The sequence below is a fragment of the Malurus melanocephalus genome, unplaced genomic scaffold, assembly GCF_030028575.1.
Source record: "Malurus melanocephalus ecotype Western Australia unplaced genomic scaffold, MMel_1.1 scaffold_286, whole genome shotgun sequence".
In the NCBI taxonomy this organism is placed as follows: Eukaryota; Metazoa; Chordata; class Aves; order Passeriformes; family Maluridae; genus Malurus; species Malurus melanocephalus.
The window spans coordinates 593,119-608,764 of NW_026623518.1; the positions used below are offsets into that span (position 1 = coordinate 593,119).

General features: G+C 44.6%; 1 protein-coding gene across 1 annotated transcript in view; it reads right to left on the reverse strand.

Annotated features, from left to right (window-relative positions):
- Positions 1 to 15,646, reverse strand: part of ITIH5 (inter-alpha-trypsin inhibitor heavy chain 5) — a 42,056-nt gene that overhangs the window by 9,688 nt on the left and 16,722 nt on the right. The window contains 2 exon segments of the mRNA XM_057376633.1: positions 1,845 to 2,016; positions 15,186 to 15,302. Coding sequence (XP_057232616.1) covers positions 1,845 to 2,016; positions 15,186 to 15,302 — 289 coding nt within the window.

The window sequence follows — 15,646 nt, forward strand, 5'->3', positions numbered from 1 at the left end:
TCCCTTTCTCCATGTCTTTCTAGTGCTAGACAAAGCACAGAGGGATTGGCTGTGGGACCTTTGCAAAAAATCAGCACAACTGGGGTCACATCGCTTAGAAAACATCTCTTAGAAAATGAAGCAGGTGAATTGGTTAAAGAGCTATACGCAGCTGACTTCTGGAGGTCTGGAAAGGGAGATCTAGGAAAGTTATCAACAGGATGTGACAGGAGATGTGACCATGCAGCACATGCCTAGGAACTCGGTGTGCACAGCTCCAGTGACTGCAGCAAGACAAGGAGCAGGGAAGCAGCAAAGACTTCTAAAGTTTTCAAAATCTCGACCCTCTCCTTTGCAAAATGGTTCCAACAAAAAAACCTGCATCTAAGTGTCCTAACCATCTCTCAGTCTCCAAGCAGACTCAAAATTTCTGAACTTTCCCYCAGAAACAGAAAAAAAACCATCCCACATAACAGAGTGTGTCATTGTAAACTCAGTCGTATCACAGAGCTACCAAGCACTGAAAAGTGCCTTTTGCCACGTGCTCAGGTATCTAGCAGCAGGATTTTCCTCCCATTTCTTTGGTGTATCAGTACGACACAAGGATGTAGCCACACCATGTTCTTTGTGTGTGTTCATGTTCACTGGAAGATACTCAAGGAATAGTACATTTATAGGGAAAACACAGAGTTGGCCAATACTCAAGTGCTAATGGTGGGGAATCACTGCACCTTCCTGTTGAGCCACRGTTAATAATTTCCTTTTTGTTCCCTGGCAGGTTCATGGGCAAACTCAGCTGGTTCCTGCCCAGCTCTCTTGGCACTTTAGGAGTAGAATGCTCTGTTCTCTGAGGTTAGTCCCACTATTGGTAATTGTTTAACTGGGCAGGTCCTTTGACTGCTTCCTAAACAATTCCTCTCACAGCACAAACAGCTCATCCAACCATCCTGTTTGCCGTGTTTTTCCATCAGAGGGTTTCCTCTGCTAGGAGTGGTCACTGCTCAGGGGCAGCCATGGGAAGGCCCTCCCTGACCTTCAACCAGCTGTGRCTACTGCCATGGGAAGGATTTGAATAGGTCATTTTGCAGCTCTCTGGGCACAGCTGCTGGAATATGATTACAAACCTCATTATAATTGGTTGGGTTTTTTGGTTTTTTTTTTTACTACTGTCCATAGCCTTATGGGAGACCTCTGAATCAAACTGAAAATCATGCCTGCACTCTGCACTGTTCTGGGGTCTTCTCCTCTCACCTCCTGGCAACAAGGCACAAGCAAAAAGGGCTGAGAAATCCTTCAATATCAWTTTGGCTGCTCTTTGGTTGAGACAAGAAGACAGTACTAGGTACGAAACTAACTCCTGCAGAAGGCAATCTCATTTCCCACAGAGGATGCCATCCCCAGACAAAACCATGTGCCTGTTTGCATACAGGCYTTCAGAAACTGCACAAGTATTGTCCCTGTGTCCTTAGCCAGGGTATGTTTTCTTCTGTGTCCTCAAAAAATGACCTTGGAAGCTTTCCCGCTCCAAGTGTGTCACCAGATAAACAAGAGAATGGACTCAAATTGGRTTTAATAAGTATAATGTTCCTTTCAATCACAGACTTATTTTGGCTGGAAGGAACATTTAAAGGTCATCAAGTCCAAATCCCCTGCATTGGGCAGGCTCTGAGGAAACCTTTCCATCATGGATGTTAATAAAGAACACATAACCCTGAGTGGWGGTGGAGAAGGGACCCCATTGTCCCATGACCTAAATCCTAATATCTTTTCATTGCTACGTGCTACAGGACCACATTCAACACTCTATGCTTCTTAGTTACTTAATTGGATCACACAATTAATCCCATGCATATCTTTGATCATACCTCCAGTAGGTGACATGTTGTGGATGTACTTTTTGGCATCCCTGATGTTATTTGGAGTAACTGGCACCAGCCGGTCCTGCTGCCAGACCTTTATTCTGTTGGAAAAGCCAATGATATTGAAGTGGTCTTCAGGCCTTAGGTCCTGGAGAATTGTGAAGAGAGCTTCTTTGGTCTAGAAAGAGAAGAGAAAGGAGACCAGTAGACACAGTCTGTCAGGGTTTTAGCGACCAAGGATTTAATTTTAATATGTTTACTGATTTTTTTATGTATATCTACACTAACAGTTTGCCTGATGAAGAAAACTGGGATGTCCTTCCCTGTCTTAAGGCCTGTTGCCCTGTGGTGCCAGGGGCTGGTGAAATATGAGATGAAAGAACAATTCTTGCCCAAAAGATCTTGCAAGGCTGTGATGCACATCTGGACCTACCGAAGCTTAAAAATCAGGCATCACAATTAGGATAAAAACTTCCAATGACTGGGAGAACCACACTCTGAATTAAGGGATAGTGAATAATAATAACAAGTAACAAAAAAACTCTTAGAGTTTGTCTGATGTCTTCTAGACTTGCAGTAAGCTGCAAGTGGCATAAAGTTAAAATAGCTTACTTACAAATTAAAATACCTTTAAATATGTCAAAGCATACACATTCTCTGCTCATAATTAGGATACTATTTGCTATATATATACTCTAATGAATAGTTTCACCAATTAATAATGTTTAATTTATTCGATTAATTATTAATTAGATATAAAAAGATTAATTTATTCGATTAATTAATTAATTAGATATAAAAAGAAGTCCTGACTAGTCATTGCAAATTCTTCCAGTCTGTTTTGTCCCAGACATGTTGTTTTTCATCAATATGCCAACTATTCATCATCATATGTAAACACAGGCAACAGAGTGAGGAAAGCTGATCACAAGATGAGTTCGTAGCAAAGGAGATTAAGGTTCCTGGTTCTGGGGAAGCCAGACCAAGGAAAAGGCAAGAGGAAGACTGCAGTGTGACCAGCTTGGACTTAGCAGCCACGCAGCTGTGTTCACATGGAGACAGATCTCAGTTTAGCAAGACTCAGAGAAGTTGCCCAAAAGCAGCCKCTGTCCATGCAAACATATCCTATATTTGGATTCAAAACACATGGGAGGAATATGAGGCAATATCTAAGCAGAGGAATCAGCCTCTTCTTGGCCACCATTAAGCCTTCCAAATTCCAAGGAAAGCTATGCAGGAAATAACATGGTGGGTTAACCAGCATTTAAAGATTTCTCTCATGTCTGTCAGGAAAATCATCCAGAAGAAAATATAGAAGTAATCAGCAGTGCTGGAAATCCCATAATCCTAGGCCTGATGTTGCTATGTAAAGACAGTTTGGAAAGGGGCTCAAAGGACTGATCAAGCTGTGTCATCAATATCCCTCTGGATTCTGCATGGAAGATGATGCTGCAATGATGCAACTGCAAACAAATCTAATGCTCACAGCTGGTGCCTTGGCTCCCAGTCCATCTGAAATAAGGGGAATATTTCCCATAGCTTCAAGCATTCTGGAGCCAGGTCTGGAGAYTCTCCCTGCCTGTTTCTTTCCTCTGCACAAATCATTTTCCTCTGCAGGGATTTCAGGATTAATCCCTGCATTTGCTTAGCTGGAACATTCCTCCACGTCCCACTGCCATTTCACAGACAAGAATATTAAAGAGATTRCTTGCAGAAGAGACTCTTTCAAAGAGAAGGGGAGAACACCACTAAATTCACATCATGATGTGCACCAAACAAACCTTCACAAARGTGAATTCCTGCCCCAAACATGGAGTCTGTTTCCAGTCTAACAGTCCATAGAAACTGGCAAAGTTGGGCTAAATAATCAGCTATTTGAAAAAGAAGAGAAGGTTTTACTCTCTCTCATCTCTTTTACAACACCCTTTGTATTATAAAAATGCTTCAGATAATACATGACATCACCCTTCAGAGGGACCCTCACTCAAAAATCCCATTTTACAGAAAGGAAAACCAAGGCACAGGCTATTTTAGTAATTATGCCAAGGTCAGAAACTGAATTTTCCAAAACATGGTGTTTCCAGCTCTCAGTGCAATCAGCCAAACCATCCCTCACATGCACAGGCAGCAATCACACAGCAGAGAAAAGGACTGTCAGATTTATTCCATGATAACAARGTTGGTCCATGTATTTGTCCTTTAAAAAAATGGATCAAAGTAAACATCAAGTGAAAATGGAGAACCTTCCATCCTGTGTGTGAACAGGCCTCCATGCCAAGCTCTGCTGAAGGAAATTTGGGCAGGGTGTTAAAGCAAAGAACAACGAGACCACAACAGCTCTTTACGTACAAAATCCCCCCCTCTGCTCCCACCAAGGAGAGAAAAAGAGGTGCCTAGAAGCAATAATTTGAAGAAAAACTCTCCAAATCTCATTATCTATGTTACAGCTCTGATTATAATTAACACTGCTTGACCTCTCCCATTACAAAACCCCTCTTTTCAGGTTTTTTTTTTTTTTTTTTTGCAATTCTGTCAAACTGCACTTTTCTCAGAGGGATTTATTGGGCCCAAATGAGCTCTGCTGTTTCTGAAAACAAGGCAAGAGGAAAAATAATCTTGCTTTGGCCTATTTGCAGAGAGGCTGCATCTCACCTCCCTTGTACTCACAAATTCCTTTTGACATTCCTGCCTATATTCAGCCAAAAGAAAAGAAAAGGAAAAGGTGGAACAACACAGAGAAGCAGTGTAGCTTGATGTACACAGCATCCAAGCTAAGATTGCAGAGAGGTTCAGGAGGGAGCTGAAGCAGACATTCCCAGGAAACCCAGCACTTCCCCACCCTCATACAGGGGCCAAATATGAGGCTGGGACCCTTCTTTCATTTCCTCTTTGCTCTTTGTCTCATTTTTGTCACTCCACGGAGTTTGAGTCAGTTTTTCCCAGGAAAAACTTCTGCCATATTTTTAATGGATATGCACTGACAGCCTGGATTCTGGCATCTGTATCCTGTACTTGCCTCTGCAACTTCAATTAAAACTCTTTGAATTCATGTAACACACACACAAACATATGTATGAGCGTGCGTGTGTGGACATGGTTTTGCTCCAAAGCAAACAGAGCAAGGGAGGCCATGTGGTTCATTCTGCTGGAGCTTTTACCCCATCCACAGCAAAAACAAAGGGTGGGATTCAGCTTTCCCAACTCAGTCATCAGAAAGCTGGGCATCATATGTAATCCTGCTYGAGGCAGGGGAAGTCACCTCCTGACAATAATCCATCCCATCTGTTTTGGAGAGGTTTTAGGATGGGCTGAGTCACTGGCTGGAAATGCCTGCCTCCAGGCATTGCCTTCAAGCAGAGAAGGTGGGACTCACCTTAAAAACTAATCCTGCCCAGTCATGAGCATTCTGATGCTTGCTGCAGCCAAAAGGAGATGAACTGGCTCTTCACCTTTCTCAGAATGCCCTGAATTTCCTGTCTCTGCCCAATTCCATCTCTCTTCCCAGCTCTGAAGGACTCCTAAGGACTGCAGTCCTTATGGGGTGGCACCAACATGCTTTGCTACCCGCATTCCTCACCCACAAATGGTTTATGAGAGAGACATGACTTTGCTCCAGAGTGCTGGATATGATTCAGGAGCTGGCAGGCAGCTTTTAATAAGGAGAATATCTTGGTAAAAGTGCACGGCTAGAAATCCTGAAGGACTCAGCTATGACCAAGCGCACTTGGTGCCCTCTCCTCCTGTCTCCACCAGACCCCAGGCAAGGATTGCAAAGCTTTTTGTGCAAGGAGAGCCTGGCAGCAGCTTCAATCAGGACACAGCAGCAGGTTTCTCCTCCTGGCCTTGAAAAGCCACAGCTGGAACTTCTCCTGGCTCTGAGGAGGCCAAGGGCTGTGGCTGCCCTGGGATCCCCAAACTGCTCTGCTGCCCATGTCCTTTCACTTCCACTCCCCTGGCCCCTGTGAGTCGTTCCAGGGAAATTCCTGCCAAAGAGGCAGATAATTAACCATTGCTTACCTGCTAAGGGACAGATCATTCCTCCATGGCTGTGCACATGACACTGGTTCATTTTGGAGATTAGCTGGACACACTCACAGTGTGCCAGATGCTCTAAAGTGAAATACATTTCTCAACACATTTGCCTGGGTAGATGCATTTGGGTGGAGCAAGGATTAAAGGAGAGGAAGGCAGGAAGTAACAATTCAGAACAGCTGAATAAAAATCCATTTTGACCATTTGGAAATGGTTTGTAGCTGTCAGAATMAAGTTTTCAAAGAGGATTTAAAAGAAGAGAACTTTGTGGGGGAATAGTCCTCCATTTCCCWCAAATTAGCACAGATGAAATTGAGCTGAAAGGGGGAAACTGAAWTGCTGCTGCATTGGAGATGGGAAATTGTGCTGGTGAACGAGCTGCCAACACAGCTGGAAGCTTGGGCTTGGAACAGCCACCTCAGGGCCACAAGACATCACCCCCAAACCTGGAGCAGTACAACCCTGGTCTGGGTTGGGGACAGGTGAGGTGACCATGGCTGCTGGGGAGTGACCACAGTTTATGTCTGTGCTCCATGAATGATGAGACAGGAGAGGAGCTCACACTGCCTAAGTAATTGATGTGCAAACAGTGTCTGCTCAAACCTGTAAGGCCAGCTCCCAGCCACCACTCTGATCTTCCTTGTCACCTCCACACAGACACCTGCACACACAACACAGCTGCTGCATTTCTAATTTTGCTTTCTATGGGCCCTGCATCATGGCCAAGRTGATTCAGAGCTGCACCACCCCCAGCAGCAGCAGGAAGAGCAGAACTCTGTCAGCCACACTCGAGTTTGGCTGTCATTTGTCACCCTTGTACCCAGCCCTTGAARTTAACTCTGACAGACCTCATCTTTCTTAAACACTGGTTGAGCAGAGCATGGGAAGATAGACACTCTTAGGGGAAAGCTGAGAGCCTTATGCCCTTTTTTGGGTCAAAGATCTGCCTCAGAGACATCTGGGATGATGTCAGACCATCTGGGCACCTTTTAGGAGGAATTTGAGTACTGGTGACATTTCTCTCACAGTCTCTTGTCTGTTTGGGGAGCAGGATGAGGATGAAGCTTGGCTACCCCAAGAGCTGTGCAGCTCAAAGGGACACAATATGTGGTTGTTAGAAGCTGTGGCACTGCCAGACATTAGCCCTGCCAGGCAGCAAGGGGAGAATTCAAACACCTCATTAAAATGCATATCCCAAGCCCACGTATTCACACTTTCCACTGCCTTAGGAGCACTTCTCAGCGTTTCATCTGTCCACCCTCRCAACAGCTGGGCAGCAGGACTTGATCACCAGTGACACGGCCCCTTCCAGCTCAGCCAGCACCAGAAAGAGATCATCCTTTCTGGAGAGCACAGCTAGCAGAGAGGAAAGCATTCCCAMCCACAGCCTTTGGAAAACAGGACCCTTTGGCTGAAAGGGATGCAGGAGAGCAGCCTGCAGAGACCAGACCTGGGACCTTCTGCATCCGTGTGCTTAAAGATCCCACTACTAGAAGACAGAATTTCAGCATCCTTTGTCCTTCCAGATGCCTTGAGAAAAACCACGTTTGACAAGAAAGGAGCTGAGACACAAGATGTAAGCTCAGAGGGAATTAGTAACCCATAGCTCTGCTCAGTAATGTGTCTGAGAGTGCAACAGTGCAAAGAAGGGCTCAAAAATGAGATCTCCCACAGCAAGGAGAAAAGTACAAGTGAATATCTTGTACAAGTACAAGTGAATATCTTGTTTGGCAAAAGTTTGTAAGAAAATACAGGGAAACAAACCGAAAGAGCTCCTTCCTCCCCTTCAATATCCTCTCTGTGTTGGTTCTTCTCTTTCCCTTTCCAAACATGCAGAGGCAGCTGATTAAAAAGTCCAGAGGTGGCTTTTTCAAACAACAACAGCCATAGTTCATCAATTTCCCCATGGTCTGTCAGAAGGATTAATTAWTACTGTGACTTAAGGGAAGGCTGGCATCGAAGTCACACCTGAAGTGATGCTAACATGGTCAGACAAGGTGCTGGCATGGACTTGGTTTGGGTGCAGAGCCAAGGGGAAAGCAGTGGGAGCCACTGCCACGTTACAGGGAGAAGCCAAGGCACAGAGAGACCAAAGGTCTGGGCACTGTTGCTCCTGCTGAGGTTTGAAGCCATATCTTGTGAGTTTTGTTTTCCTCCATGTCCCAATGTCCTTTCTGCCCACATAATGCTGGTCACATGTCAGCTGCCAGCAACAGGGATGGGACTTCTCGACCAAAACTAGGGCTTAACCCAGAAGTGTACCCTTGGATTGTTTTACCTTCCTTCATCCCACTCTCACGGAGGACAATTGGCCCTTTTTGCCTCCACAGGGAATGTCCTGCAACTGAGGSACTGCTGCTGCCCCTCTCCTTGTCAATGTATCTTTGTGCTTCTTCTTGGCAGGCACAAATGGCGTAACCAAGGAAAACTCCTTCGCAATTCTGGACAACAAGCATTTTGTTCTATGCTGACACAGGCCTGTGATGGGAGGGAGTTTGAATGTAGAATTTTGGACAATAAAGGTCTGTGTCCAGTTCATGGTCCAGTCTCTCCCTCCTGAACATCCCAGATCCCTTGCTGGTCACTTGAGCATTGCTGACTCCCTATATGGCCTTAAAAAAAAAAAAGTTGCTTTGTATTTTTCCAGTCTGAAAAACAAACATCATTTAGAGCAAATGTTTGTTCCTGTTGCCTTTTCTGAAAATATATTTTCCATTTAACATTGAGTAAAATGCTTAGCTCCACATCCATCCAGGACACTTAAGCACTGAATTTCTGCTCATTGGACAGTAAAACTCTCTTCAAGGATGTGATCACTTGGGGTAGYTCATTTCTCTAGCACCCAGGAGCATGATGAGGATAAATACATGAAAAACGGGTCTGATGAACAAAAGTTGATCTGATTTCTCAGAAATTGGCGTTTCACTACTCTGTGGGGCAGAGCAGATGCTCAGTCTTTGCAATCTCATTGCAGCACTGAGGATGTGAATAAATGCCAGTACAAAGATTTAAGGAGGCARGTTCTAATCACCACTAAGCATCATTACTTAAAGCCCTTATCCACAGTGCAAAATGGATTACAGTTGGAGCAATAAAAAATCCTGTACAATAAATAAGGCAAAGGGAAGAGCTTAAGGACTGCCCCACAATGCTACACTGAAATAACCCCCTGGAAACAACRGGGCTGCACAGGCAGACAGCCAGACTGACACAGCAGTGTCTGAAGGCCACATTCTTCTCTTGTGCTTAGCTCATTTTAAGTGGAATCAGAGCCCATAACATGCTCATCAGTCAAACCCCCACCCTGTCAGTGTGACAAAAAATTTCCATGGAGTTASCAGCAAAAAGGTCAGCACCAAGGCAAAAATGCCCCATGCCCTCAATGCAGAGCTTGACATCTCTCCATCTGCACATCCTCAGAAGATGGAGTTCATCCCAGGGCAGGAAAATTGTTCCAGTAACCAGGGACTGCTGTTCTCTGTCCCACAGCTCAGCCCTGAAACTGTGCTGGGAAGAACTGGCATGCCCAAGAGCTGTCCACAATACATCCCCTAAATTTCACCAATCATCAGCTGCTGTGTTACAGAGCAGGAATTGAGCAGAGASACAGATCACTGTGCTCCTCACATCRATTACCCTCTGTCCTTCACCATGTAGCCACTCTCACAGAGAGGGTATCTCAGCAGRTTGGAAGCTTTCTAGCCCCCATTCAGAATATCTTATCCATGGGTGTAACCTGTGAGGGAAGATGTGCTGCTCCTCCCTCAGGACTTCCCCATTTTAATTTCTTTTTACATGACACRTGGTAGGGACTTTACAAGAGGATCCTAGTGGCAGGACAAGAGGGAATGGCTTTAAACTAAAAGAGGAGAGATTTAGATTAGATATTGGGAAGAAATTCTTCTCTGTGAGGGTGGTAAGGCCCTGGCATATGCTCCCAGAGAAGCTGTGGCTGCCCCTGGATCCCTGGAAGTGTCCAAGGCCAGGTTGGATGGACCAGGAGCAGCCTGGGATAGTGGAAGGTGTCCTTGCCCCTGGATGATCTTTAACATCCTTTCCAATCCAGATCATTCCAGAATTCTCTGATATCTGGTACGTGAGGGATGGTGACAATGGTTTGTTGGTTGAAGCAAAGACCCTTTTGCTCAGGATTAACATTATGCATCGCAGGAGCAAAAACAAAATAGTTCCTTTAAAAAGCAAAATTGCCAGTCTTCCCACCTAAAGGTCTGGCACAGGGCCCTCATTGTCATCCAACACCTGCCCYCCATCCAATTTTCCCCATTTCCAAACCCTCTCAGCATCTTCAGTTCCAGGATCCCCAGTCCCTCCCGCACATTTCTGCCTCCAAGCCTTCCCCTGCCCACTTCCATCCTAAGCCATTGCTTCAGGCACAAGAAAAAGCCAATTCTTTACCCAAAACTCTGCAGAGGAGAGAGCAGATGTTTTGGAGAAGATTATGTCACTGCGTCGGGGGGACTATCCAAGAAAAAGCTCTCTCCTCATGACACAGCCTCATACCCCTCGTTCCTAAGGGACCTCAAATGACATCATGTGGACCTCAGAGCTGCCTGTGAACACTGTTTGATGTCAGTAACATAACATGGAAGACCTCACTCCAGCAGGCTTCCTCATAAGGTCCCACAAGCACTTCCAAGCTTCAGCTGCTCTTTGTAGCCAGAAACAAATGGTCCAAGTTGAGCAACGTGTAGGACATACCCTGATTTAGGGTGAAGGGGTATTTCCTTGGAAATRGCAGTGTTGCTGCAAGCAGTGCTAACCTAATAACTTGAGTCTTGGTGTCTTTTAGACTTGGGGGATCTTTGTACAGCCATGAGTCTGGATGTGGGTTTGCCAGCTAAAGAGACAAGACTCTGCAAAAGAGACAAGCACAGGCAAAGGAAATAACCTACCTAAATTCACACAACAGATCCATGATGAAAACACACTTAGAAGCCAGGTCTAGCTTCCAGGTGTTGCTCCAGCAACTGGAAAAAAAATCCCTAATTCCAGCTTGGAAAGGACTACTAAGGAAACTTTTCACTTCACTGAGTTTCAYACACTTGCCAGAGCTTTGAGGACAYCAAGAGACTTTAATGTCTCTGCCCAGCCCCAGCTGGGGCCTCCACCCACTCTCCTGCCCATTTAAGCTCCAGCCTGGGCTCTCATCCCAGTCTCAGACCAAGAGCTGTGCCTGACCTTAAACCTCAATGACCCCAATCTACAGACTGACTTCCCAACTTGATTTAGCCACTTCCATTTCACTGCAGACTCATCTGGTGGTCAMTGGGCTGTGTCTGGCACATCAACAGCATTAGTTTTCAGTTCATCCATTGATGAATTCAGTGATGGTCCAATTGAAACCTTTGGGAGAGCTCTCAATGTCTTCATGTGTTTTAAGTTCAAGGCTCAGCAGCWTTTCCATGCCAAACTTAGCCCTCAYCTTTGCATMCYATTTRCTCTGRACCCARTTAAAGGATGTGCACTTTATAGGYRGYCTGGGATCTTCCTGGGAAATTYTGTCCCTAYTTCTTCTACCTCARCATGAAGTAAAATTGGYTKTTAGTCCTGAGACCAGAAGCAGATACTCCATGTCTTGAATACCTGAGGGCATCTTTCTCTGAAGGTTGCTTGTTTCTCAGTATGGCCCTGTCATTATTTAATAGTTTTACAGTTAAGCAGATTATTTTTCYGTGTGATAAGTACTTCCATTTCTCTTGGAAGAGAATTTTTATTTTTATTTGCTTTGAGCAAATAAAGCCTACATGAATCTGATGTCTTATTTACCATAATAGTTCCCATATTCCMTATTCACCCCTCCAGAGAGGGCTGAGATAACACTGCTGTGGTGTATTCCTGAGCAGGAGGAAGCTGCAKGAAGCTGTTGGTGCTGCAGGCAGCTCTTCTGCATTCTCTCAGGTTGTTTCTTTCCAGCAGAAATGGAAAACCTGACAAAACTTTCCTCTTCACAGTAGCTTTAAACCCTCTAAAGGCTGTAATTAGAATTAGCATTTTTTCCAAAGTTCCCTGGCGACTTAAGGCAGTTCTCCTGGGCAGCAGCTATTATTTGGACTAACAGTCAACAGGCTCACAGCCAGTTCTGCAGCACCCAGCAGAAGTCAGAGGAGTTTGGAAGGGGAACATTGAGTGTTCAGGTGCTTGTCTGCACCCTCACCACCTGAAACTCCCAAGGGGATCTGTGGTGAGGCACAGAGGTTGAGGGGTTGGATCCTCAGCAGAGCTCCAGCACTGACCCAAGGCTACCAACAGTGCCCCTTGAACAGGCACAGACAAATAAACTGAAGCACTTGCAAATGCCCAGCAGGTCCCAGTTTCAGCTGGGCTCCTGCTGGAGCAATTAACCTCAGAGCAAATTACAGTCTGGCACAGCACCACKGACAAGTTGCCAGGCTTGCGGTGAAGCCAAATGCGTAACTGAGTGTGTGGCATTTATTGCCTGTGGGAAAGGTAAGGTGAAATTAATCTCTGGTTGAAACAACTCTATTTTACTACACATCTGCAAAATACCTGCAAATTCATCCTCTTGTGGACATATTCACAGCTTGGAAACTGCTTGTTCTAAAACCACTGTTCTTTTTCACCATGTTTAGTGTAGCTAGGTGCAATTATGGCAATCASAAGGTAGCGAATCTATAACAAACCCCTCTTTCTCCAGGTTATACAAAYGTAAAACTGCTTTGTCCCCTTCTACCTGGCCAAAGGTACCATAAAATCAGCAGGGCAGATTGCTCAAGGGAAAAATAATTTTGTTTCTCAGTAAACYCTGCAGATATAACCTGTTGCCCAGGTTCTCCTGGCTGTTAGAAACAACTATTCCACACAGAACTTGCTGTYTCTTTGCAAACAAAGTTCATGAGGATAAAAACTGCATTTTCCTTGCCAGTGGGACAGCAGAAATGATGTGCAAAGCCTTGAGCTCACGAGGATGTTTTTTTATCATCATATTCAAGAATTTTCTCTTCCTGAGCTTTATGTCCCTGCCAGTGCTRAAAGGAGACTGTAGCAAAGGCTCAGTGGAGTTTGCTGCAACACATCAGAGTCTGCTGGATATCAGCAGAGCTCAGGGGCTGTGAAAACAGAGCAGAAATGTCTTCCCCTCAAAGCTAACACATCTCTTAGTGATGTGAGGGGAATATCTCAAGGGACTTAATCACAGAAGCATAGAATTGTTAAGTCTGGAAAAGACCTAAGATCATAGAGTCCAATCATTAAGCCATCACCACTGTGTTCACCACTAAACCATGTCCCCAAATGCCAAATCCACATGCTTTTTGAACAACTCCAATGATTTAATTGAAGCTAATCAACCAGTCTCACTGTATGTGTTTGCGACTGGGCATCTTGTTGATTTGAAGTCTGAGATATCTTAGGAAGAAAGGGATRGCAAAAAATAAAAATTAATGTTGGAAAAAGAAAACCTCAGGAGACGAAAAGATGAATGACTTGCAACTGGATTGTGGGAACTGCAGGATGCATTAAATCCTTGAGTCACTTTGCCATTGAAGTCGTGAAGGCAGGTGACTGAAGAGTACAAAACTTCTCCAGTTACTACAGAAAAAGGTGCACAGCTGATGTTTCTCACCCTTGCCTACACAATCCTAAAAATCGTCCTTTGCCATAGTCACTGCAGCTGACCTGCAAGAGCACTCTTTACAATTTCTGACTGTATTTTTAGCTGACCTTGCATGTGACTCAGTAGAGGAAAATGAGGAAAGACAGTCCCATGGGATTTCCCAGCTCTCTACACATCACCACAGCTGTGAGAGTCCAAGAGAAAAAACAAAAAGGAGACATTTCCTCTGCTCAGATGTATCCTTCCACCAGGGAATCTGTCTGTAATTTAATAAACATCTCAATAACATCAACAACTGGGTAAAAAGCACACTGAGCAGACATGGCTGGAATTGATCACACTTTCCTAGAGTACTAAGAGASGTTTATTTTTCTGCCTGTCCTAAATTTTGGTCTTTTCTTGAATAATCTATGTGGGGTTTTTATGATTTAGATAATAACTCCAWAAATTTCTATTTTTTGGAGCAGCTGGAATCAAAGGATTGAGAATCAATCAATTCAATCAATTGAGAATCAAATCAATTGAGAATCAAAGGAAGAGAAGTGCTGCCATTACACAAAACCTCCCCACAACCTACCAGGGGTTCTTCATAAAAAGAAAATACTGAGATAACAGGCAAAAAATTGGGTACATCCTCAACAAAGGCTCTGAATAGACATTTCTCTGACTTCAGATTCAAGAGGAACCTCTCTGTAGCTAATTTGCCTGAGGTCCGTGCATGTTTAGTAGCAGGAACTGCCTAGGCTTGAAGTAAACCTTCAGGGGTTAATGGCTGTGTTATTTCTTGAAATGAAAAGAAACACTGATACCCAGGAGGAAAAATAAAGGTTCTCATAGTGCAGGGTTAATCTGCCAGCTACTTGTGCAGCTCACAAAAACACCAAAGCCCTTTGGAGCGTTAATCTCCCTGGTTTAACACTTGGTCATTGACTGTCTGCTTCCAGCATGCAGGACTGGGGGCATGAACTGTTKGTTCTGAGACCCAGGATGGACATTTTTCATCAGGAAGATAACAGAAACTCAAGAGYCAGGTTCTGTCTGCAGAACTTCACCCAAATTCAAAGGCATTGTGATTTGAGACCTCATTCAGCAAAGCACTAGGAATGTTTGTTAACAACTCTTTTGATCAGTGTCATCTTCTYCCCCAGTCACTGGGGAACATAGCTGGGATCCACAGAATCCAWATTCCATTTATATTTGATGTGCTCTTCAGCTTGGCATGGTGGCTCACGTTAAGGTCTSTGCCCTGAAAAAACATCTGAGATTTGTTCTGAAAGACTCAGATTCCCAAAGAGGACAAAATGATTTTTTTCAGCATAACCTCTTGAGTTATACATCACTAAGTGTTTTACCAAGGCAATTTAAAGGAAGCAGTATCTTCTCTGTGCTGTTGAGTGCACTTTGCTGGGAATTCTCCCTAATCTGCCTCTTTTCAAGCCACTCAGAACAGAACTGCCCAGGACAAKCCTATGCTCAGTTTTGGCAGTGCAAACCTTTACAGAGTGATGAATCCTTCTCAATTTCTTGTTCCCATCCCATTCCCATTAACATGGTAATTTCTCAGATTTACTGCAGGCGAATCATCTCACCTCAAGGTGCCTTCAGAGCCACTTCTCCCTTCACACATAAACATCTTGCAGAATAAAAATGGTAAGACAAAATCTGAACCAAGCTTTGCCACCTCAGAGCCAACCAGTCCATCATAAACACGAGGAGCTCACCTGTTTCAGCTTTGTCCCCACCATGGAAGCACTGCTGTCCAGCACAAACACCACGTTCTTTGGCAAGGGGGGAAGATCTGTGGGGGCGAAGTAGTGCACAAAATACCCATTGAGGATCTGCAGAAGAGCAAGGGAGTCAGGAATCAAAGGTAGATGGTGATGCAATGTTCCACACACATCTTTATGGGATATTTGGATGCTTTCAGTAACTCTGTCTATACTGGAGGTATGAATGCTCCCTCTTAATTCTGGTCCACTGTTTATCCAGAYTGGATGAGCCAACTGGAGCTCTCCACATCTCCTCCCAGGGCTGACATTGGGGTTTCCTCCCAAATGCAGCAAGGATACAATACGTGCCCACAGATCAGAACCACGACATGAGCTTGAGAAACTGGCCTCGTATCCACATGTGTACAGCCAGTATACTGGGAAATTGAAAAGCAGACACAAAAAATAAGCTC